The sequence below is a fragment of the Chiloscyllium plagiosum genome, unplaced genomic scaffold, assembly GCF_037043375.1.
Source record: "Chiloscyllium plagiosum isolate Xiang-an unplaced genomic scaffold, Cpla_swu_hap1 HiC_scaffold_7, whole genome shotgun sequence".
In the NCBI taxonomy this organism is placed as follows: Eukaryota; Metazoa; Chordata; class Chondrichthyes; order Orectolobiformes; family Hemiscylliidae; genus Chiloscyllium; species Chiloscyllium plagiosum.
This window is the reverse complement of record NW_028270145.1, coordinates 29,729,412-29,756,410: the sequence shown is the minus strand read 5'-3', so window position 1 is coordinate 29,756,410 and position 26,999 is coordinate 29,729,412. Positions and strand designations below refer to the sequence as shown.

General features: G+C 41.8%; 1 protein-coding gene across 2 annotated transcripts in view; it reads right to left on the bottom strand.

The window, feature by feature from the left end:
• The window catches only part of LOC122551426 (partitioning defective 3 homolog B-like), a 1,013,066-nt gene that overhangs the window by 355,111 nt on the left and 630,956 nt on the right, over nt 1-26,999 (bottom strand). For both annotated transcript variants that reach the window (XM_043693310.2, XM_043693308.2), the window contains exon 17: nt 21,611-21,817. In XM_043693310.2, the coding sequence (XP_043549245.2) occupies nt 21,611-21,817 (207 nt within the window). The remainder of the gene's footprint in view (nt 1-21,610; nt 21,818-26,999) is intronic.

The following is a 26,999-nucleotide window of genomic DNA, read 5'->3' as shown; positions in this document are numbered from 1 at the left end:
TTTACAGCTTATTTCTGTGACCTCCCCCTCCCCCTCACCATATACATTTTCATTAAAATATATTTTTTTAGATTTTTGTACCTATTTGTGACTATACTTGTAAGCGGTATCATAGACATTGCACATGCTCCCTGGTGTCAGCAAGTGGAGCCTTATTTATAACGACAAAAACATTGTGAACAATTCAACAATTCATTTCACATTGTTTCTCAGGTCTTTACATTTTTTGATTCCTTCCAGATATTCCTCTACAGAGTTAGAGTTCTTCAAATTTTGCCATTAGAGACAGTTGATTCAACAAAATTCCTTGGCAGACAAGTAAGAAGGTTGAAGTTCACAACACTCAAAATAGACTCAAAGAAAACACACAAATATCTCAAAAGATATGCACTGGATCTCAGTGACTAACCTGGCAGGAAGAATTTAGTGGAAAGTAAAATATCTGACGGGGTGCAATTTGCCTCATCTGGGTATGCAGTTGTTAAAAGAAAATGTAGAAATGGTGTCAAGTTTTAGAGTTGGCACATAACAAATCCTTCACTGAACATTTGTGTTGCACCCACCACTCCAGCTATTGGTATCTATCATGACGTCAGTACAAAGTTTAAAAAGTGATCTGGTTAAAAGGAATTAAGTGATTTGGCAGAGTACACAGAATTCTCTCAAATTAACAACATAGTAATGGGGCATTTGGCTAAGCTGGTTACGTATATATGAACCTCTATCACCTCACATCATCTAACTACATAAGCATACCCTTCGTTCCTTTTTGACCCAGCAGCTCATCCAGGTTCCCCTAACTGCGTCTATGTCATTTCCCTCAACCATTCTGTGTAGTAACTAGTTCCATACTCTAACCATCCTCTGTGTGAAGTGATAAACAATTTGCCCCTGGGGTGTGCAACTCAGAACAAGACGACATAACTTTAAAATTTGAACTAGGCTGTTCAAGTGGAATGCTGGAAACTGCTATTTGGCAAAAAAAGTGAAATGAAAGTCTGGAAGAAAATGATGCTGAGACTGAATCATTACAATTTTCAAAACTTGGACTGATGTTTGATAGGTGAGAGCATTAAGGGATTTGGAAGCAAAGCAGGAAAATGGATTTGAGGTTCAGAACAGCAATGATTAAACTGAATAGGTCAAAGGCTGAGGACCTGAATGGAAAACATCTTTTTGTTGTGTTCTGGTTTACAGAGCTTTGAGCAAAACACCGCGACTGAGGTTAAACAGGTGGGCTTTTTCAAAGTACCAGTCCAACCCCAATGGGCTGAATTGCCTCTCTGTTCTCAATCATTTTAAGATTCTACAACAATAATGGAATGGCACATGGAACAGCTGCACACCCCTATCCACCGGTTAGCTTTTGGCACTACTATATTTGTTTTGCAACTGGAATGCACATGATGCATCTTTTGGTACCTGTTAGAATTTCCATTTATGCTCTTTGAAAGTGATATGTACCTAGTAAATGCATGAATGATACTGTCATAATTTTGTTTTTTGAAAACATCCTAATCCGATATTCAGACAGGATTTCACCATCTGAAGTTTTTTAATTCATTCTGGGAACACGTGCATCATAGGCTAGTGTTTATCACCTATCCCCGTTACCTGAAAACTACCAGAAACGTAGACCAGCCTTTGGAAATCAGGACAAAAGAAAAAAGAGACATTCAGCTGACTTAAAGATGATAATAACGGGCCTTCCTCTTGAACTGTTGGAGGCCAGGCACTGAAGGAGACTCCACTCTGCTGTTGGGTGGGGATTCCAGGATTTTGACCCAATAATGAAGAAAAATGGTGGCACAGGCCCAAGTCACAATAGTGTACAAGTGTACAATGTGGAGGAGAATTAGAGTTGACAGTGCTTCAAGGAGGCAGCTGCCCTGTCTTTCTAAATGGTGGAGTCAATGGATTTTTGAAGTGCTGTTGAAGTTGACGAGCGTTTGGGGGGGGGGGGGGGGGGGGGGGGGGGTCAAGCTGTAGTCCTCATTGCCAAGTCAAGTTGTACAAACAAGGTGCTAGAGGCACGCTCTAAGAAAGGAGGATTCCAGGGATGTGTTAAGGCACCATCATTTGGATCCAACAAACAAACAATTGAATAAAAGAGAAAGGAAACTTAGGAGACTGCATTTTTTAAATCATATATGGGATGAGGGTATCACTTGTTAGGCCAGCATTTATTGCCCATCCCAAAGTTAAGAGTCAACCACATTGTTGTGGTCTGGAGTCACATGGAGGCCAGACCGGGTAAGGACGGTAGTTTCCTTCCCTAAAGGACATTAGTGAGCGAGATGGGTTTTTCCGAGATTCGACAATGGAATTATGGACATCATTAGACTCTTAATTCCAGGTATGTATTGAATTCAAATTCCACCACCTGCCATGGCGGAATTTGAACCCAGATCCCCAGAACATGACCTGGGTCTCTGGATTAACAGTCCAGCGATAATACCACTAGGTCATTGCTTCCAACTAAGAAATGAGTAGAGTAATTTGGTGCAGCAGGGTGGCTCAGTGGTTAGCACTGCTGCTTCACAGCACTAGGGACCCGGGTTCGATGCCAGTCTCAGGCAACTGTCTGTGTGGAGTTTGCACATTCTCCTCATGACTGCTCGGGTTTCCTCTGGGTGCTCCGGTTTCCTCCCACAATCCAAAGATGTGCAGTTTAGGTGAATTGGCCATGCTAAGTTGCCCATAATGTTCAGGGATGTGTAGGTTCAATGCATCCATCAGGGGTAAATGTAGAGTAATAGTGGAATGGGTCTGGGTGAGATACTCTTCAGAGTATGGGCCGAAGGGCTGTTTCCACACTGTAGGGATTCTAACCTTCTAATTCATAGTAAGAGGATGCAAATTCAAAACGTTGATATGAAATTCCAGGATTGCCACAGGAATTCTATGAATGGAGGGAACAGTCTTAATCATTTATTTCCATTTACCAAGCAACTCAACCATCTTTTTTACAAATACTGTGGGCATTCAGATGCAGAACCATAAGCTTTGACACTTTATCATGATTGCTTATTCTGGTTTTAATTTCGGATGCTCACTTATTATATTTTCTACTTCTTCCTCTCGAGAGGTTTAGAAAACCATGTAGGGCATGAATAGGGTGAACAGCCAAGGTTTTTCCCCCAGGTATAGGTGAGACTAAAATTAAAGACCATAAGTTTAAGGTGAGAGGGGACAGATTTAAAAGGGACCTGAGGGGCAACTTTTTCATACAGAGAGTGGCGCTTGTATGTACAACTACAACATCTAAAGGGCAGCTGGATGGGTTTAGAGGGATATGGGGCAAATGCTGGCAAATGAAACTAAATTAATTTAGGATATCTGGTCAGCATGGACAAAATGGACTGAAGGGTCTGTTTTCATGCTGTACATCCATATGACTCTTGATTGTTGTTCGTCTCTTCACTACCCTGCACCTCTGTCCCCTCGTTGCTTTTTGATTTCTCTTAAACTGATCCCTCCCCCACCCCTCTTGCAATTCATTGACATTAGTACATTCACAGAACTCAAAGTGACAGTTGTTAGGTGCACGTAGGCACCAGGCAGCTGGAGAAGTAAATTCCAAGCCACTTGTGGCCACCTTGAAGAAAGAAGAAAAGAAAGTCAAAAAAATTAAAAGACGAATGGCATGTTCAAGTGTAATGGACTTTGCAAAAATAAAAATAAAAAAATTTATAGAGTCATAGAGATGTACAGCATGGAAACAGACCCTTCGGTCCAACCCATCCATGCTGACCAGATATCCCAACCCAATCTAGTCCCACATGCCAGCACCCGGCCCATATCCCTCCAAACCCTTCCTATTCATATACCCATCCAAATGCCTCTTAAATGTTGCAATTGCACCATCCTCCACTACACCCTCTGGGAGCTCATTCCATACACGTACCACCCTCTGAGTGAAAAAGTTGCCCTTACGTATCTTTTATATCTTTCCCCTCTCACCCTAAACCTATGCCCTCTAGTTATGGACTCCCCGAACCCAGGGAAAAGACTTTGTCTATTTATCCTATCCATGCCCTCATGATTTTGTAAACCTCTATCAGGTCACCCCTCAGCCTCCGACGCTCCAGGGAAAACAGCCCCAGCCTGTTCAGCCTCTCCCTATTGCTCAAATCCTCCAACCCTGGCAACATTCTTGTAAATCTTTTCTGAACCCTTTCAAGTTTCACAACATCTTTCCAATAGGAAGGAGACCAGAATTGTACGCAATATTCCAACAGTGGCCGAACCAATGTCCTGTACAGCCACAACATGACCTCCCAACTTCTGTACTCAATACAGAAGGAAAGCATAAAGGAAAGCATACCAAACGCCTTCTTCACTATCCTATCTACCTGCGACTCCACTTTCAAGGAGCTATGAACCTGCACTCCAAGGTTTCTTTGTTCAGCAACACTCCCTAGGACCTTACCATTAAGTGTATAATCCTGCTAAGATTTGCTTTCCCAAAATACAGCATCTCGCATTTATCTGAATTAAACTCCATCTGCCACTTCTCAGCACATTGGCCCATCTGGTCCAGATCCTGTTGTAGTCTGAGGTAACCCTCTTCGCTGTCCACTACACCTCTAATTTTGGTGTCATTTGCAAACTTACGAACTGTACCTCTTATGCTCGTATTCAAATCATTTATGTAAATGACAATAAGTAGAGGGCCCAGCACCGATCCTTGTGGCACTCCACTGGTCACAGGCTTCCAGTCTGAAAAACAACCCTCCATCACCACCCTCTGTCTTCAACTTTTGAGCCAGTTCTGTATCCAAATGGCTCGTTCTCCCTGTATTCCATGAGATCTAATCTTGCTAATCAGTCTCCCATGGGGAACCTTGTCGAACGCCTTACTGAAGTCCACATAGATCACATCTACTGCTCTGCCCTGATCAATCTTCTTTGTTACTTCTTCAAAAAACTCAATCAAGTTTGTGAGACATGATTTCCCATGCACAAAGCTATTTTGACTATCCCGAATTGGTCCTTGCCTTTCCAAACATATGTACATCCTGTCCCTCAGGACTCCCTCCAACAACTTGCCCACCACCGAGGTCAGGCTCACTGGTCTATAGTTCCCTGGCTTGTCTTTATCGCCCTTTTTAAACAGTGGCACCACATTTGCTAACCTCCAGTCTTCCGGCACCTCACAAATATCTCAGTAAGAAGCCCAGCAACCACTTCTCTAGCTTCCCACAGAGTTCTTGGGAAACCTGATTAGGTCCTGGGGATTTATCCACCTTTAACCGTTTCAAGACATCCAGCACTTCCTCCTCTGTAATCTGGACATTTTGCAAGATGTCACCATCTATTTCCCTACAGTCTACATTTTCCATATCCTTTTCCACAGTAAATACTGATGCAAAATATTCATTAAGTATCTCCCCCATTTTCTGTGGCTCCACGCAAAGGCCACCTTGCTGATCTTTGAGGGGCCCTATTCTCTCCCTAGTTACCCTTTTGTCCTTAATATATTTGTAAAACCCCTTTGGATTCTCTTTAATTCTATTTGCCAAAGCTATCTCATGTACCCGTTTTGCCCTCCTGATTTCCCTCTTAAGTATACTCCTACTTTCTTTGTACTCTTCTAAGGATTCACTCGATCTATCCTGTCTATACCTGACATATGCTTCCTTCCTTCTTTTTCTTAACCAAACCCTCAATTTCTTTAGTCATCCAGCATTCCCTATAGCTACCAGCCTTCACTTTCACCCTGACAGGAATATACTTTCTCTGGATTCTTGTTATCGCATTTTCCAGCCATCCCTTTACCTGCGAACATCTGCCTCCAATCAGCTTTCGAAAGTTCTTGTCTAATACCGTCAAAATTGGCCTTTCTCCAATTTAGAACTTCAACTTTTAGATCTGGTCTATCCTTTTCCATCACTATTTTAAAACGAATAGAATTATGGTCGCTGGCCCCAAAGTGCTCCCCCACTGACACCTCAGTCACCTGCCCTGCCTTATTTCCCAAGAGTAGGTCAAGTTTTGCACTTTCTCTCGTAGGTACATACACATACTGAATCAGAAAATTGTCTTGTACACATTTAAGAAATTCCTCTCCATCTAAACCTTTGGCACTATGGCAGTCCCAGTCGATGTTTGGAAAGTTAAAATTCCCTACCATAACTAACCTATTATTCTTACAGATAGCTGAGATCTCATTGCAAGTTTGTTTCTCAATTTCCCTCTGACTATTGGGGGGTCTATAATACAATCCCAATAAGGTGATCATCCCTTTCTTACTTCTCAGTTCCACGCAAATAACTTCCCTGGATGTATTTCCGGGAATATCCTCCCCTCAGCACAGCTGTAATGCTATCCCTTATCAAAAATGACACTCCCCCTCCTCTCTTGCCTCCCTTTCTATCGTTCCTGTAGCATTTGTATCTGGAACATTAAGCTGCCAGTCCTGCCCCATCCCTGAGCCATGTTTCCGTAATTGCTATGATATCCCAGTCCCATGTTCCTAACCATGCCCTGAGTTCATCTGCCTTCCCTGTTAGGCCTCTTGCATTGAAATAAATGCAGTTTAATTTATTAGTCCTACCTTGTCCCTGCCTGCCCTGACTGTTTGACTCACTTCTGTTCTCAGCTGTACCCGTCTCAGATCAATCTCTTTCCTCACTATCTCCCGAGGTTAAATTAAAAGCTATGGCTTATATTTTAAGTTTAATCAAGAGACTTATCTCCAAAAACATATAATTATGTTTCTGATTTACACAGCATCTGTTACATAATCACATGAATATTTAGAGTAGTTGTAATATGGAGATATCAGAACTCCAAGTCTCAATGTTTTTGTTGGGTAATCATTTAAAATTAAAGATTTGATATGTCTGGGTAAAAGGAATGGGCCTGGATGTCCCTCAATGACTGTTCCACTATTTCACAAGATCATGGTAAATTATCATGAATCTTAACTCCAGTGACCTACTTTTGTACCAGAACCCATAATAACCAAGCTTAATAGAAATCTGTCAGGAGTACAGTACTGTGGAAAGAACACTTTTGTTTTGAAACAAAGTTTATTCATGGGACATGAGTGTCACTGGCAAAGTCAGGATTTACTGCCTGGCATTCATTGAGAAGATAATGGTGAGATTCAACAGAGCTGGCAGCACCTGTGGAAAGAGACAAGCAGAACTATCGTTTCAGGTTGATGGCTATTTGTCAGAGCTCGGAGTATTAGAAATGTTTTTTTCAACAAACTACGGGAAGGGGGATGTTGAGGAATCAAAAGGGAGAGTCCATAATAGCTTGCAAAACAGGAAAGAATGGTGACACAGTTGGTGGTTGATACAAGGCAAATAAGATCCTAGCAGGACAAGTAAATAAACAAAAGATATATCTAGAGTAGATGTAAACAACCCTTAGAGTCACTGGATCTGAAACACTGTCTCTGCTTTCTCTCCATAGCTGCTGCCAAGACCGGCTGAGTTTCTCCAACAATTTACTTTTTTGCTTGTGATGCTAGTTTCACTGTCTGAAGGTCCTTCACTAATAATAACAGGAAACCATTTATTCTGAAACAATTCACTACTCAAAATAAGTACCGCTAGTGTATCTGTGTCACCAAACATTCTTCATAGAAGTGCAGTGGCCTCTCCTTTCAATATTTGATATTTTCTGGTCGTGATATTGTCCAAGCAATGCATAAATAATTTAAAGATTTATAATGGAAGGGCACTGACACGGGATTTGTATTTCCACAATAGGCTTCTCTTGGCCTCACAAGTGGGAATAAAAATCCTATTTCTTTGTCATCCAGAATGTTTTCTGATTTTAATAACTGTCAGAACTTCATAAATAAGTAATTGTGTTTGTTTATACTTTATTTTAAAGAGGTGTATTATGAACATACAGGGACATTTAATATTCTCATTTATATCATGTGAATTCCTATCGCCTCTCTTCAGAGAGACCTGCCAATTGCTTTTGCTACTGGGTTTAATGTAGCTGTTAACTGCTGAATTTGTAAAGGGGTTTCTCAGTCCCGGATGCAATTCCTATCGTTGGCAGGTCGCAGAGTTAACGTGAACACACAGTTCCGTAACTTAAAGACATATCAGAAATTGCCACTGCTTCTGTTTTTAAATTGTCAAGTTGGTTGCTGTGCAGAAAGATAAGGCATTGTCTTCGTTCCTCAGGTCACAAGTACAAGGGACCGTGCACATGACCAAGAAACCAGGGTAGAAAGCCGACGGTGACGAACAGGTGGCCTTTGTAAGAGACTCAAAATAGACAGAAACAAAATGGAAATCTGAACTGCCAATGCAACATTAGGTTTCTGCTTACAAAGCTCTTGTTACTCTGCACTGCATTCAGATTTGAGTCAGTGCACCTCAGGAAAGAGTTACTGGCCTTCGGGGTGCAGTGCAGAACCACCTGAATGCCACAGAGGTGAAAAGGGTTACATTATTAGGGTATGTTCCAGAGAACTTGCAGCCAGATTCCCACAGAGCAGGACTGACTGCAGATGTATTTAATAATGGTGGGCAGCACCCAGTGTGCTAGAATAAAAATAAAACTTTCCTGAGATTTGTGCAGCTCTGGCAAATTATTCTTCAGCCAGAAGCAGTAAGTCTTGTATTCCTGCTGTGGTGTGGTGGGGGTACCGTCCCAGGATTGTGACCCCGCAGCAACCGAAGGAACAGTGAAATGTTTCCAAGTCAGGATGGACAAGAGCTTGGAAGGGTGTTTCTAGCTGGCAGTGTTCCCATGAATCTGCTGCCCTTGTCCTTCAATGTGGTCGAGGTTGAAGATTTGAAATATGGTGTCAAACCAGCATTGGTGAAGCAAAACAGTGCACGTTGTTGATTGTTCACAACTGCTACTGCTATGCTCTGGTGGTGGAGGGTTTGAAGGTTTAATTAAGTAGATGAGGTACTTTGTGCTGGATGGTGCTGAGATTTTTGTGTTGTTGTTGGAGTTGTACCCACCCAGGCAATTGGAGTATATTCCTCATGCTATGGACTCATGTCTTGTAGATTGTGGACAGGCAATGAGGACACCGGAGGTGAGTTACTCCTTGCAGAACTGTCTCTCACCTTCTCTTGTAACTACAGCATTTATGTGGCTGGCCCAATTGAGTTCCTGTTCAGTAGTAATCCCCAACATGTTGACAGGTGGGGATTCAGCAATAGTATTGCCACTTAATGTCAAGGGGTGAAGTTTAGGTTCTTTCTTGTGGAACTAATAGAACATAGAACACAGAGCAGTACAGCACAATGCAGGTCTTTCAGCCCTCGATGTTACACCGGACTTTTATCCTACTTTATACCCTTCATTGTAGTAATTTCCACGTGTCTATCCTAGAGTCGCTTAAATATCCCTAATGTATCTGACTCTACTATCATTGCTGGCAGTGCATTCCACGCACCCACCTCTCTGAGTAAATAACCTACCTCTGACATGTCCCCTAAACCCTCCTCCAATTACCTTAAAATTATGCCCCCCATGGGGTTTTCAGCCAGGGCAGACAGATGCTACATTTAAAACCTGGAAGTCCAGAGGTGTCTCTTGCTTAGCGGACCTGTTTGATGGGGAGGTTGTGATGTCTTTTGAGCGGCTGCACCAGAGGTTTGGACTGCCTAGTGGAGACCTTTTCTGGTATTTTCAAGATTATATACAGAAGACATTATTAGACAGTCCCTACAAATCGGATAGGGAGAGAAGAGTACTATGGCCAATGTGTCCACCCTCGGTCAGTACTCTTTAGCACTCATTACATAATGAGGTATCGAAAGACATGGAACAGCTGTTTAAAATATGGAACCAGGAATTGGGGTTAGAAATCCCTTCAGAAATGTGGGAGGACATCTGGGAAAATGCCAGAAAGATCTCTAATTGTAATAGAACTCAAGCTATTCAATTAAAGATACTTCACAGGGCTCATATAGCACCAGAACAACTGGCAAAATTTAGGGTAGGAACATCCCCAATGTGTCTTAAATCTAAAATAGAAGTGGGCACTCTCACGCATTGCTTATGGACATGTCACAAGATCTGCAAATATTGGGGCAGAGTAGCGAATGCTCTGACAGAAATCTTGGGAACGGAGATTGGATTGGATCCAGTGTATCTTTTCCTGGGCTTTTCAAATTTGCCCTCCCTGGATGTGGACGGGAGGAAATTATTCTCCATTCTCTCTTTTCGTGCAAGGAAAAATATCTTAATGAATTGAGTAGCTGAGGGCCCTCCAGGACTTTCGAATTGGCACAGTTTAATCATGGAAAATATCCCCCTTGACTTCCTCACAAATATGGTGCACCAAAAAATTGAATTATTCTATAAAATATGGCAGCCCTTTCTGAACTATATAGACAGATATTTCAGCCATATTGTCAAGGGCTTTTGTCTGACTGGAGGAATCCCGTATAAATATGGGTTTTATTATGATTTGATGTTAATCCACTTTGATTACTTATTTAATTATTACTTTACTTCTTATTAGTAATGTAAGATATCTTATTTTATGCTTTGGTTGTTTGTAGGATAGAGTAGTAGTAAGCCAAGTTTTTTTTCTCCTTTTTTATCTTTTGTTGTATTTTGGCTATTATTTCTTTTTTTAATATATATATTTAATTGTATATTAGTGTTTATATTTGTTTGCATTACTTCATAATTTTGTAAAAAATGTTATATTAAAAAATGTAAAAAATATATATATTAAAAAAAAGAAATAATAGCCAAAATACAACAAAAGATAAAAAACCAATAAAAAAAGTTTTGCCCAGTGATGGACATTTCTGCCCTGGGAAAACGTCAACATCTATCCACTATATCCGCGCCTCTCATCATCTTGTCTCCCTCTATCAAGTCACCTGTCAACCTTCTTTGCTCGAATGAGAAAAGCCCTAGCTCCCTCAACCTTTCTACATAAGACATGCCCTCTAGTCCCAGCAGCATCTTGGTAAATCTCCTCTGAACCTCTCTAAAGCTTCCACATCCTTCCTCTAATGAGGTGACCAGAACTGAGCACACTATTCCAAGTGTAGTCTAACCAGGACTCTATCCAGCTGCAGTCTAACCTTGCACTCTTAAACTCAATCTCCCCGCAAATGAAAGCCAACATGCCATACACCTTCTTAACAACCCTATCAACTTGGCTGGTAACTTTGAGAGCTCTATGGACATGGACAACAAGATCCCTCTATTCCACCACACTGCCAAGAATCCTGCCTTTAACCCTGTATTCTGCATTCAAATCTGACCTTCCAAAGTGAATCACTTCACACTTTTCCAGGTAGAATCCATCTGCTACTTATCAGCCCAGTTCTGCATCCTATTAATGTCCCATTGCATCCTACAACAGCCCTCTACACTATCTAACCTTCATGTCACTGGCAAACTTACTAACCCACCTTTCCACTTCCACATCCAAGTCATTTATAAAAATCACAAAGAGCAGAGGTCCCAGAACAGATCCCTTTGGAACACCACTGGTGTCCAAGCTCCAGGCTGAGAACATTCCATCTACCACTATCCTGTCTTCTGTGGGTCAGCCAATTATGTATCCAGACAGTCAGATTTCCCTGTATCCCATTCCTCCTTACTTTCTGAATGAGCCTACCATGGAGAACCCTATCAAACACCTTGCTAAAATCCATATACACCACATCCACTGCTCTACCTTCAATGTGTTTTGTTACATCCTCAAAGATTCTACTGCGAATCCTCTTACAAGGATGCCTTCCTTGAAGAAGCTACTGCGAATCCTCTTACAAGGATGCCTTCCTTGAAGAAGCTCTCTTCCTCCCTCTACAAAGATTTCAGTGAGTCCCTCTCTCACTGCACCCCCCAGGTCATCTCCTCTGCACAGAAGCTCTTCAGCCACATTCTTAAACAGACTCGCTACCACAGCCACATCTCCTTCCTCAGCACCTGCCTACGGAACCGACTTATCCCGCACGGACTCCGGACTACGTTCCGACCAACAAAACTTGGACCCAACCAGGACAACCAGTACCTACAACAAATCCGAAGCCTCCAGCAACAGACCTCCCTCCGGATCCTCCGCTCCACGCTTGCAGCCATGCGCCGCTACCTACATTCCCTGCAACTCGACCTACCCCAGCTCAGGACAACACTCTCACAGACCTGCAAAGGACCTCGACTGTTCTTCATCCACAGAAGGATCCATAAACTAAACAAACAGTTCTTCCTGGCTCATGCCTGAAGAAGGGCTTATGCCCGAAACGTCGATTCTCCTGTTCCCTGGATGCTGCCTCACCTGCTGCGCTTTTCCAGCAACACATTTCCAGCTCTACATCCTCAAAGACTTCAGTAAGGTTTGCGAGGCATGACCTGCCCCTCACAAAGCCATACTATCTCTAATCAAGCTATGCTTTTCCAAGTAATCATAAATCCTGTCTCTCAGAATCCTCTCCAATACTTTGCCCACAATAGACGTAAGACTAACTGGTCTATAATTCCTAGGGTTATCCCAATTCCTGTTCTTAAACAAGGGAATCACTTTTCCCCCCCTCCAATCATCGGGTACTACTCCAGTGGATGGTGAGGACGCAAAGATTATCGTTGAAGGCGGAGCAATCTCTTCCATCGCTTCCTGTGGTAACCTTGGGTATAATCAGTCTGGCCCGAGATTTATCTATCCTTACTTTTATCAGATTTTTCAGCACATCCTCCTTCCTAACATCAACCTGTTCGAGCATATCAATCTATTTCACGCCTTTCTCAGAAATGTCAATGTCCCTTTCAGTAGTGAATACTGAAGCAAAGTATTCGTTAGGGACCTCCCCTACTTCCTCTGACTGCAGGCACAAGTTCTCTCCACTATCCCTGATCGGCCCTACTCTCACTCTGGCCATCCTCACACAAGTGTAAAATGTTCCTACCCATTGAAGCTTTCTCATGCCCCCTTCCAGCTCTCCTAAGTCTGTTCTTCAGTTCCTTCCTGGCTACCTTGTAACCCTCTAATAAACGTGCCTGATCCTTGCCTCCTCAACTTTCAATAAGCTTCCTTCTTCTGCTTGACTAGATGTTCCACATCCCTTGTCATCCAAGGTTTTTTCAACCTCCCATGCCTTCCTCAGTGGGATAAACCTAGCCAGTACTATCAGCAGGTACTTCCAAAACAACCTCCACATTTCTGTTGTGCATTTCGCTGAGAACATTTGTTCCCAATTTAGGATGTCCCAGTTCTTGTGTAATAGCATTGTAATTCCCTGTCCCCCAATTAAATACTTTCCTATACTGCCTGCTTCTATTCCTCTCCATAAGTATAGTAAAGGTCAGGGAGTTGTGATTACGATCACCAAAATGCTATCCCACCGAGATTTCTGACACCTGGGATGGCTCACGGCAAGCACCAAATCCAATACGGCCTCCCCACTAGTCTAAATATTGCATCAGGAACCCTTCCTGGACACACCTAGCAAAAACTGCTCCATCCAAACTACTTGAACTAAGTAGGTTCCAGTCAATATTAGGAAAGTTAAAGTCACTCATGACAAGAACTCTAACTTCTGCACATTTCCAAAATCTGCCTCCCAATCTGTTCCTCCATGTCTCTGTTGCTGTTTGGGGGGTCTGTAGAAAACTCCCAATAAAGTGAGTGCTCCTTTCCTGTTTCTGACTTCTACCCATATTGACTCTGTAGATAAACCCTCCTCGACAATCTCCCTTTCTGCAGCTTTGCTACTATCTCTGCCACTCCTCTGCTTCTTTTACCTACCCCTCACCACCGCCATTCCTTTTGAAACATCTAAATCTTGGAACATCCAACAACCATTCCTGCCCCGTGATATCCAAGTCTCCATAATAACCACAACATCATAGTTACAAGTATTGATCCATGCTCTGAGTGCCATCCTTACTCCAGATACTTCTTGCATTAAAATGGACACACTTCAACCCATCAGACTGACTGCATCTTTGCCCTATTTAGTGCCTATCCCTCCTCACAGACTCCGTTAAGTTCCAACTACCAGCCCAATCTTGAATGTGTCCAAGTCTATTTACACATGGACGTGAATTTCTTTGGTGTCTATGGAGTTGTGAACGTGTTGAGCGATGTGTAACCATCTGTGACTTCTCCACTTGAGGGCAGGGTGATTGATAAAGTAGCTGAGTCAGGAAATTTGTGTTTCAGTTTAGCCACCCCAGTAATGAAAATCCAGTCCCAGGTGTGTATTTCCTGGAGTACAGAAGATTAAGTACAATCTAATCAAGGTGATTAAGATTAGTCAAGGATAGCCATGGGTGAAACAATTTCCTATAGTTTGGAGAGTTCAAAATAAGGGGCCATAAGAGAGCCAGGTTGTTCACACAGGATGTCAGGAAACACTTTTTCACACAATAAGGGCGATGGAAATCTGGAATGCTCTCCCATAAAATGATGTTGCGGCTGGGAATAAATTAAAAGTTTCCAAGCTAATATTCATAGATTTTTTATGAGGTAAGCCTATCAAAGGTTACAGATCCAAAAGAGGGAAATGTAATTAAGATACAGATCTGCCATAATTCATGTTGGGAGAGGCTCAGGGGAGAAAAGGTCTGTACCTGTTCCTGCAACAACACTGTAGCCATCTACAGTAATAAGTGGCAAATGGAGTCACAGAACCACTGAGGAGGTGGACAAGATGTTGAGGGGCATAGATCGAGTGGATAGCCAGAGACATTTTCCCAAGGCGGAAATGTCTATCATGAGGGGGCATAATTTTAAGGTAACTAGCAGAAGCTTTAGGGCAGATGTTAGAGGTAGTTTCTTTACACAAAGTGGTAGGTGCTTGGAATGCACTGCCAGCAGTGGTTGAGTCAGAAGCATTAGGGACATTTAAGCGACTCTTGGATAGGCACATGGAAGTTAGTACAATCAAGGGTATGTAGGTTAGTCTGATCTTAAAATAGGATAAAAGATCGGTACAACATTGAGGGCCGAAGGGCCTGTACTGTGCTATACTGTTCTATGTTCTATGATCACCATCCACTAAACTGGGAGGACTGCAGTTGCTGGAGAGTCAGAGTGGAGCTAGAAAAAGCAGAGCAGGTGAAGCAGCATCAGAAGAGAGGAACAGTTGGCATTTCAGGTTTGAACCTTTCATCAGGACTGGGGAAGGGGAAGTGGGCTGAGAAATAAATACAGGAAGGATTGTGGGGCTGGAGGAAAGGTGGGTGAGAAGGCAATAGGTGGATGCAAGTAGAAGGTGCCGACAGTTGGTCAGTGGGAAGGGTGGAGTGGTTAGTTGGGAAGGAAGATGGACAGGTAGGGTCAGGTTAAGGAGCGGAGTGCAGAAGGAGGGCTGGGCATGGGGCAAAGTGGGAGGTGGGGGATGGACAGATTTGGAAGCCGGTGAATTCTATGTTAAGGCTATATGGTTGTAAGCTCCCAAGGCAGAAGGTAAAGTGTTCTTCCTCCTGTTTGCATGTGACCTTGTGTTGATGATGGAGGGCGGAGTTTAAATGGCTGGCAACGCCACCCCCTGGTTGTCTATATTGAGCTGCTTGATCGAATCCTATCTGAACTTATCCCATTTAGTATATACAGTACTATGTTATTACCCATATAACACAATGGAACATATCCTCAGTGCGAGGAAGGAATTTCATTTTTAGAACAACTGGCTGCGGTCACACTTCACCAACACTGCCATAAACAAATGCAGATTAAAGTCTGGAAGAGGTCAATTGTTGAGATGAAGGCCACCTTTCCCTGTATTTCTCCATTACATTGGTCCCTCAATACCAACTTGTTCTAGCAGATACATCCTTCAAGACTTAATCACATTGGTTACTAGCAGTTGAGCCATTCTTGACCCATTGTGTGTTAACGTGGTCTTCAAAACAAAGGAGCACCAATTCACCAATTAAAGGAGGGTGGAAAACAGCAAGAGATTTCCTTGCTCAAATTTGATCTGATGCCATGACGCTTCAGGGGGTCTGCAGACAATGTTTAGGTGTCTTAGGACCACCCCCTCCCCATTCACATGCCATTGTGCTGCCTGCTCTGGTGGGGGGGACAAATGGCAGGATGGTGACAGAGAAATCTGTGTGGCTGACAGGAATAATTTGTGAGCATGACTACGTCAGGTCATTCATTACCTATGGTAGATCACTCTGAATTTTTATATGAGTCTCCAGATGTTAGTTTTGCAGTGTGGACTGCCAGCTTTATTCTTCACCTGAAGCTACAACTAAGTGTCTTGGTGGATTTTTTTTCCAAAAGGGTAGTGGAGCATTAACCACATTGTTGTGGGTACATAGTCATACCTATGCCAAACAGAATAAGGACGGAAATTATTTCAATGACATAAGTGAACCAGGTGGCTTATTTTTAACAATACAGTCATTTCATGATCACTATTGATGAAATTAGTATTTTGTTCCATATTAACAAAACTGAAATTTCCCAGCTGTCATAGTGGGATTTGAATTCTTGTCCCCAGAGTATTAATTCAAGCCCCTGGATGATTAGCCTAGGAATATTACCAGTATGCTACCATTACTAATAACATATAGTCTTATATTGCACAATGAAAGTCTCAGGAGAACTATAAACCACACAAAGGGAAAAAAATCACTATATTAGCTCTGTAACAAAAAAATTAATTTGTTATGACCTTGTCTATAGATTTAAAAAAATTAATAGGAGCAATGTAGAGTTGGAATCATTGTGTCTGTCATATAAACAAATGTTAGCCATTACACCACAAGCGGTTTATTACAGGAGTGATTTTCATGAATATTGAAAACCTACAACTCAAAAGAAATGAAACTGCTCATGAGATACCAGTTTTTTCTCATGCGTGAAATAAGCCAGTAATCAACTGCTAGTGATATGAAGGAGAAGAGGAATGGTAAGATAAACCATGTCTATAACCCTGCCTTCAATGAGCCAAACTGCCTTTGTGATGTATATACAATCACATGAAGATTTGGCTGTGCAAATGAAAAATAGTTTCCATGTTAAAATATATCTAGTGAATCATAAAGAAATTAATTACTGGAATAATGCAGGAACTGCAAACCCATCCTTGATAAAACTTGACCAAACTGTGTCCTTCAACCATCATCAACAACCCTTTGCTCAACATTTATCTTAGTCCTCAACTGCAAATTGTTAATACTGGCACTTGAGTATGCAGACAATGTCTTATCACACTGAAATGTCTGAACATCAACTCGTTTCTTGAGCGAAATGACTGTTCTTATGTGGGAAAATGAGGCAGCCAATTCTGCACCACTAACGTGCTACCAATAAAGAAATGCTTGACAGACAATTATTGCACCCTCCACTATTCCCCTCAGCGGTAAAATATTAAACCTGCAATGGGAGGATTGCACTAAAGAAGGTTATACAGTCCTTTGGGTCTCTACCAATTCTTCAAAAGAGCAAGCAATTGGTTTTAATCTATGCTCTCCCCATAGCCCTGAAATGTTTTACTTCTTTTGTAGTACTTTTCGAATTCCATTTAAAAATTACAATGAAATCTGCTTCCATCACACTTTCAGGTCATACATTCTAGATCATAAGAAATTGTCATAGGTTCTTTTCACCTTATGCCTGCTCTCTTTTTAACTTAAATCTGTTGTCGTTGTTTAACAACACTCCTGCTAGTTTTTCCCCATCTACACTGTTGAACTGCTGCTTCCTTATGAATCCCTCTATTAAATCGTCCTATAACCTTTTCAGCTCCAAAAAGAAAAATCTCACTTATTCCTGTCTCTCACCAGAACCCCTGATCCCTTAACCCAAGCACCATTCTGGTAAAACAGAAACAAATAAGTGTTGGGAATATTCAGGAGGCTTGGTAGCATTTAGTGAGGTAGAAAGAGAGAGAGAGAGAGAGAGAGAGAGAGAAGGGGGGGAGGGGAGGAGGATAGAGAGAGGAGAGAAAGGAGAGAGAGAGAGAAGGAAAGAAAGAAAGGGGGTTGAAGGGTGATGTCAAGGTTGACATCAAACAGGAGGGCATGTGTTCATTGTATATTTTTGCAGGTATTTTTACCCGAACCAGGGTAGGTATTAGGCAACCCGCCCAACTATTGGACAATGAATTGTTATTATTGCTGGGTTTTTATCAGTGGATTGAAGGGCACTCACAGTTACATGGCTTGGCTGAGGACTGAGGTAGGGTGGCACCCCCTACTTTGCTTCTAGTCAGGCCTTCAGCTTTAAGCCTCAACAGGAATTAAATACTGTTTGAGCAGTGCCCCGTGGTGCTGCAGGCATTAGAGAGCTACAGTCTGATGAGCTCTTTGAGGCAGGACATCCTCCCCAATGAGAGTTGAAGTCACACCCTCAGAGGGTAGAATCTGGCTGAATCTTTCCTGGACACATACATAGGCTTGCCTCAACCTTTCAGCTGCTGGGCCTGACTCTTCCCTCTGGGTAAAATCCAGCCAGATACTTCCAAATGACCTTTCATCAGTTACACTGTAGAATTTACTATTCCGGTAATACTAGTACGTGACTTTTTCATGGCCTTGACATTTGTTTTTAAAAGTGTGGTACCCAGAAGAGGATACAAGACTGGAGGCCTGACCAGTACATAACTTGCTTACATTTGTACCACTCTGCCTCAGTTAACAAGTTGAAGGATTCCAAATTCTTATTAACATGCTTATCGACTTGTTCAGTCATTTATCTGTGTGAATGCCTCGATACCTATTTATGCATCCCCTTTAAAACATCACTCAGTTTATACAGCCTCTCATTTTTCCTTTCAAATGACATTAATGAGTTCCCCTCTGTTGCTTGAACATTCCCATTGCGTATTTTAACACCGACCAGAGCTGGAAGAGAGGACAGTAGTTTATAATTATAACAAGGAGAGGATGCTAAAATATATTTAAAAAGATAGTCACAGAATTAAGTCATTTTTTCCCCCAAAAGAAAGAATGGTTAGCCTATTCTCATTTCTATTGGGAAGGTGGAAGGGGCACCTCATAGATTCTAACTGTTATTGAAGTACTCTTTCTGGGGAAAGCCAGAGGTGTGTGCGTGTACATGCATGTTTGATTTGATTTATTATTGTCACACGTACCTAAGTACAGTGAAAAGTTTTGTTTTACATGCAGTACAGGCAGATCATACCAAAAAAGATCATAGGGTGATTAAACAGAGCAAGGAATACAATGTTTCAGCTGCAAAGAAGGTGCACGAGAAGCAAGATCAACGTTCGATTTGAAATTTGACAGGTTCATTCAGAAGTCAAATAACATTGGAGAAGACGCTGTTCTTGAATGTGCGCGCACAATATCTCTGATGAGATCCAAGTTCAAGCATTAAAGGGCTTTCTTCTGGGCCAGAAGCTGGTGGTTCACGTCAAAACTTCCCTGAAATAACACACCCAGCACTGTTGTATAAAATTAATTATAAAAGGACAGAGAAATACAGGAGTATACTCACAAAATTAACTGAGGAACCATGAGGGGAGGCTTGAAAGAAACATAAAACATGGCATAGTACTGATGGGCTGAGTGGCCCATTCTACTTGTATATTCAAATGACGACAAAGCTAAATATCTAATTTGAAGAATTGGGACATAACTTCCACTCTTCGTTTCAATTTCAGCTTCCTCTAAATGGACTGATTCAATGGTGCTACTGGTTGAATCAGTTTTGCATCTATGCTCAAGATATAGAACTGTTAAGGCTGTCGGTTCCAAGGAACAATATAATAAAATGCTTGAAATGTGACGGAGAAGTGCTGAATAGTCAATTTAAATAGGAACATGCTGTACTGCGATCTCATAATCAATTCCGACATGTTGTGATTCCAGGCAGGTTTCATAATCCTTTATCATAATAAAATAGTAATGGCTGAATAGCAATATTCTGGAAGCAGCAGCAGTGAAGGGAAATCAAACGCAAGACTGTCAGAAAGACTGGAAAGTGCTTTTGGGGTGGTGGTGATAGATTCACTTGCAGCTAGATGAACAACTGAAGGGGAAAGTAACATGATGGGCTACAGGAACAGAGTCGTACTTGCAGAAAGCTGGCAGGGGTTTGGTGAGCCAAATGGCCTCCTTCTGTGTAAACATTCAACCATGAAACATGGAACTCTTTCCCCGTAAACCTTATGAGTCAGGGGATTGATTGAAAGTTTCAAAATTTAGCTTACTTTTAAGTGTGGGATATTAATAGTTAATTAGAGTCGTAGTGATATATATAGAAACAGACCCTCCCGTCCAACTTGTCCACGCCGACCAGATATCCTAAATAAATCTAGTCCCCATTTTCCAGCATTTGGACCATATTCTTCTAAACCTTCCTATTCACACACCCATTCAGATGCCTTTTAAATGCTGTAATTGTACCAGCCTCCACCACTTCCTCTGGCAACTCATTCCATACACGCACCACGCTGTGTGTGAAAAAAGTCCTTTTAAAATCTTTCGCCTCTCACCTTAAACCTATGCCCTCTGGTCTGGTTCTGGATTCTCCCACCCCAGGGAAAAGACCTTGTCTATTAACCCTATCCATGCCCCTCATGATTTTATAAACCTTTAAAAGATCACTCTTCAGTTTTCTTAACAAGCAAATGGGGTAGATGGAATAAAGATTTTGATCAATCAAGGCTTTTTTTTTCATATTTTCTCATCAACCTGCTCAGAGAGATGTTATTATGAATCTCTGGAGTAGATGCAATGTGAACCAGGTCTTCTTGCTTTAGATATATGGACTCTATGTTGTAAACCTCTATGGTAGCTAAAATCTTTTCCTTAGGGTAGGGCAGTCTAAAAGTAGAGGGCTTAGGTTTAAGGTGAGATGGGAAGGATTTAAAAAGTGACCTACGGGGCAACTTTTACATGCAGATGGTGATGTATGTAATGAGCTGCCAGAAGAAGTGGTGGAGGCTGGTGCAATTACAACATTTAAAAGGCATCTGGATGGGTATATGAATAGGAACGGTTTAAAGGAATATGGCCAAATGCTAGCAGATGAGACTAAGTTATGATATCTCATCGTCACGCACAAGATGGACTGAGTGGTCTATCTCCGTGCTGTACTCTCTGTGACTTTATAAACATATGGACAGGTACATGGATGGGATAGGTAAGGATGGACATGGACCAAATCCAGGCAAATGGGTTTAATCGTGAATATTGGGTCACATGGACAAGTTGGGCTGAAGGGCCTGTTTCCATGCTATAAATCTCTATGACTCTGTGATTGCATCACAAGATCCCTTCTCAAAACCTTTTGAATGGCAGAATAGGATTGAGGTGCTAAACGGCCTATATATCATGTTTCACATTAATTACCAAAGTAATTAGCAATCACAATTTGAGAAGCTTACTACCGAAGATAATCTATTTGACCCAAAGTGCTACTTTTCTTACACTGAAAAGTTTCTGGACTACATACATACAGCCCAAAGACAGGCAAGATAAATCTGACAGTACATTAACAGCCAGTCATGTAAAGGAAATAGAAAAAGGTTGGAAAATTAATTCCTGTCAGTTCTGGTATCTAACTCCAACAAACTCAGCTGACATCATGAACCATGAAGGTGGCAAGATAAAACATACAGAAAAAATCCTTTGGTCTCTTTTCGACAATGTGAAACCAGAATATGGGGGATAAAAAATGCAACAGAACAATTTAAAAAAACATACTGAATGAGACACTTACCGTCGTCAGGGATTTCTGGTCCATCGTAGGACTTGTCAATTGCAGCCCTGAAACTCTCATTGCAACCACGACCACGGACCATGTGAGGTCGGGGTCTGTGGAAGGGGAGTTCGTTCTTCCGGACCTCAGCAACAGCTGTTTGCAAACTCTCCAGAGAGCTAGACTTCTTCAAACCCAGCATGGGGCCCACATCATTCCCTATGGAAGCTGGTTGTGGAGGGAAAAAAACAAGATTTCACATGTGTGATCACAGATTCACTGCCTCTGTTGACACCACTGTGCCAGCTCATGAATCAGAAGTGGGTCAGAACTTACAGCAGGGCTACCAGTGAACACAGTATCGTACAGAAAAGGAGGTTTACTTTTACACAGTCAACAGAGACTATTTTAACAGCATACTACAACTAACATCTATCTCTTTCTCTTTCAGCCTTTTCACATGCTACATGGAGTTGCCAACATGTTGGCTGATTACCATTCACCACCTCCATTCATATCAATTGTGACTTTTGGATGAAGCAGGCACTTTCACAATTGGATTCCCTTCCTGCTGCTAATTTACGTTCACTCACTCAGACAGCAATGAACAGTTGCAGCAGTGTGCATCATCTGTAATTTGCACTGGAGCAAATTCACTCAGACTTCTTAGACAACTACCTCTAAATCACCAACCACTACCTCCTGGAAGGACAAGGGCAGCAGATACACGGGAGCCAAAAAGAAGTGTGGCGCTAGAAAAGCACAACAGGTCAGGCAGCATCCGAGGAGCAGGAGAATTGATGTTTAGGTGACGAGCTTATGCCCAAAATGTCAACTCTCCTGCTCCTCGGATGCTGCCTGACCTGCTGTGCTTTTCCAGTGTCACACTTTTCGACTCTGACTCTCCAGCATCTGCAGTCCTCACTTTCTCTCACATGCATGGGAGTCCCCACCAGCTGTAAGTTCCCCTTTAAGCCACATACTTCCCTGACTTGGAAACACAGGGAGTCATTCCTTCACTGCCACTGGATCAAAATCCTGCAAGTCCTTTACCAGCAGCACTGTAGGTATCCCTATACCCTATGGAAGCAGCTCTTCTGAGAATACTTTGGAACAGACAATAAATGCTGGCCTAGCCAGTATTGCCCAATTCCTATGAACGAATATTCAAATAATATTCACTGTTTATCTAGACTGGGGTAGTATGTGCCAACACTAGTGGTTTAAATCTTCCACAGTCATCATGTTGTGGACTGGGATTCAAACCCAGAAGCATTTTGGTTCAGAAGCAGAGGTTCAAATGACACAAGCTTCTCTGTTGCTTCAAAAGTCCTAAGCATGTCAATTAAAAATAGTCTGTCTATACCATAACAAACATAACAACCAAGAAAACAGCGTGCTTCCTGGTAAAGTCAGAATTAGTTCCACAGCAAAATGCAGGGGGTGGAGGGAATTTCCATACAAATTATGCAAATCAGTTCTAGTTATTTACTATCAATAAATTGCACTTTATCAGAGGGAAAGCTTTGCAGAATTCAGCACAGAGGTACCCTAATCCATCTAGGAGCCAGCAGCAGAGTCAGAAGGTTACAAGTTTCAAGTCTCTCTTGAAAGATCTGAGCACAAAGAATTAGGCTGACATCCACAGTACAATACCGAGGGCGTACTGTGTTGGCATTGGAACATAGGAACAGGAGTAATGTATTTGGTTCCTGAAGCCTACTCCACCGTTCAATGAAATGATGTTGATGTGTGACCCAGCTCCACAGATCCATATATCTTACTATCTTTCATTAACCAATACCCGAGTCTATGGCATAAACTTCACAGTTGAAGTAGCATCAATAGACATTTGTGAATTCTTTACTCTCCTAAGTTCTTCATGTAGAAGTTTTCCTAACTTTAGTCATGAATTTCCCAGGTTAGGCTTTGACTCGCCAACCAGTTTTGTTTAATCTATTTGTTCTTTCTAATACACTGAAATATTTAATCAAGTTGACTCCTTAACCTTATAAATTCCAGTCAATATAGCTCCCATTTGTGTAAGTTAACATTTGGAATCCATGCATTGTCTTGGGTAGTCTAGGTTGTACTGTACTCCCTCCAAAATCAATACAATGTGCAGGCTGAAAATTGCTCAGAGTATTGCAGATGTGGTCTAACAAGGGAAAGCTGAAGCATAACCTCTCCTCTCTTATATTTTAGTCCTCTCATCATCAAAGGCCAGCCAGCATTCTATTGGCCCCTTGGGTTATCCTTTGCATCTGTCATCATTTAGACAACCTAAACACATGGACCCCCCAAGTCTCTCTGGATCTCCACTGTTTCTATTCAGAAAGTACTGTGATTCGTTGGAGGCATATTTTGAAGGAGATGTTAAACCAAGACCCTATCATGAGAATGTAAAACACCCCACAGCACTATTTGGAAGAGAAGCCGGGAAACACCTCTTGATCTCCTGACCAATACTTATTCCCTCAGACCACATTGTGAATGCAATTTAATTGTGCATTCCTGTTTGTGGGAACTTGCTGTGTGCAACTGGGTGATAGCCAACTGTGATGGTTAAATAATGGAGGAAACTTGTATTTTATTCCCTGTTTCAATCTTTTAACACAACAGATACAATAATAAGACCGGTTTGAAATATTGGAAATGTGCACAAAGAGGTCTTATGATTAATTTAATTATTCCTGTAGTCAGCAGCTTCAATGAACATCCTGAACAGAGATCCATCTAGTCTGCAGCAAATTAAATGAACATATAATTAGTGTGTGGTTTACTGAGGTTAGTCAATAAAATAGTCTACCCCGATCTACAAATTGTGATATAGGACAGCAACAATTGTACACAGACTGCAAGACACTTTAGCTGCTTGTCACAGCTTGGGAATAATGATCATCTGTACACTCCATTAAGGAAGTCTACACAGGCTGTAATTAAATATAGTTTTACTGCTTTCAAACTTGCTCAGTTATTCCCACTCCCTCTTTTCTCACTGCCCTGTTAATAACATTTATTGGTTTGGTAGGCCAGGGGGGAGTAGTGGTGATGGTTGCAGAGAAGAGGCTGGTAGCACAGTAGCAAGAACGTGAGGAGTTACATTACATAGCTCCCCCTAACTTCAACAATACTGAAAATTTGATTAAAGAAACTGCAAATATCAAGAGCACACACATGGAAGCCATGTTTCTGGACGATATCATTGAGAAGTAGCTTAGAAATAAAGGGAGATGACCAGGGTATTATTCTGAATGAAAATTGAAGTGTTATGGCAGATATTTAGCTAACCATCAAAACAGACTAGTTGGCCCTTATCATATAGAGATGCAGGTGTGTGGGTGTGTGGTATTCACATGTAAGCTGGCTGTATCACTTCCCATGTTACAATAGCAGTTGCACTTCAAAAGTAAAGGCACTTAATTGGCTGTGAAGGGCTTTGAGATATCATGGGGTTATAAAAGGTGATATACGAATGCAAGTTATTTCCTTGCTTTATTGTTGTTTTCCAGTTTCCCCTCTATGTCACAAATACAGATGAAGTTTGTTCCAGTGACATTCAGGCTTGATGTCTAAATAAATATTATGCATTTACTTATGGCACATTGCGGAGATCTGCTTTGAGCCGAGTGCAGACTAAATATCAATGGCTCATTTGCAGTCTGTCAGTTCATGCTGACATTGGCAATTTTTATGAAATATTAAAAATCACAATCTAACACATGCATGTGCATACACACATATCCATACACATTCCTTCATGCCCAATTTTTAAAAAATCTGTCTCCAGCAGCTTATTGCTAACATTAAACCTTTGCTTATCCTTCAGTAACATTAATTTCTTGATCACTATTGTGAGAATAACAAAAAAAATTTGATCACTCAATCCTGCCTCCTCTATAGTCGGCACAACAATAAACGCATCAATTGTTGAAAAATTATTTTTAATCAACATGTTCAAATATGTTGATGCAGAGAGATTGCTTCCCCTTGTGGGAGAGTCTCACGTCGGAGGCATAATCCTGGAATAAGGGGTGACTTATGTAAGACAGAAATGAGGAAGTATCTCTTCTCTCTCAGAAAGCAAGCAATCTGTGGAATGCTTTACCACTGAGACCTGTGCAAGCTAGTTTCTTTGAAGCTGAGATAGATTTTTAATCAGTAAGCGAATTAAGGGTTATGGGGAAAAGGCAGAGAACTGGAGTTGTGGATCATCAGATCAGCTATGATCTCATTGAATGGTGGAGCAGATTCAATCGTCCAAATAGCTTTGCGTCAGTCTTCAGAGTGGAAGATACTAGTAATATCCCAAAACTTTAAGACAGTCAGGGACCAGGGATGAGTATGGTGTCCATCACCAAGGAGAAGATGCGAGCAAAACCTAAAGGTCTGAAAATGGATAAATCGCCTTGACCAGATGGCTACACCCCAGAGCTCTGAAGGAGATAGCCAAAGAGATAGTGAAGGTTTTAGTAGTGACCTTGCAGGAATTACTGGAGTCAGGGAATGTCAGTAAACCCCCTGTTTAAGGAGGAGTAAGGAAAAGTGACGTGAAATTATAGGGCGTTTAGCCTGACCCCAGTCATTCATAAAATTTTGTAGTCCTTTGTGAAGGATGAGATGAATACTTAGAAATGCAGAGTAAAATAGGTCAAATGCAGCATGGTTTCATCAAGGGTAGTCATCCCTGACAAATCTGTTAGAATTCCTTGAGGTGGTAATGAACAGCTTAGACCATCGAGCACTAATGGATGTTATCCATCTGGACTTCCAGAAGGCCTTTAATAAGGTGCTGCACAGGAAGCTGCTCTTAGTAAGTTAAGGGCCCCTGGTCTTAGAGGCAAGATACGAGTATGGTTAGGAGATTGGCTGTCTGGCAGAAGCAGAGATTTGGGGTAAAATGGTCCTTCTCAGGATGGAAGGTGACGACTAGTGATGTTCCACAAGGGTCAGTGTTGGGACCACAACTTTTCACTTTATACATTCATGATCTGGATGAAGGAACTGAGGGCATTCTGACTAAATTTCCAGATGATACAAAGATAGGTGGAGGGGCAGGTACTATTGAGGAGGCGGGGAGGCTGCAGAAAGATTTAGGTTAGGAGAGTGGGCAAAGAGGTGGCAGTTGAAACACAACATGGAAAATTGTGAGGTCATGGACTTTGGGAGGAAAAAGAGGCATGGACTATTTTGTAAACGGGGAGAAAATTCTGAAGTGCTAAGGAACTTGGGAGCCCTAGTCCAGCTTTCTCTTAAGGTAAACTTGCAGAATAAGTTGGTAATTAGAAAGGTAAATACAATGTGTCATTCATCTCGAGAGGACTGGAATATAAAAGCAGGGGTGTACTGCTGAGCCTTTTTAAGTCTCTGGGCCCCACACCTCAAGAAAGATATACTAGCCCTGAAGTGG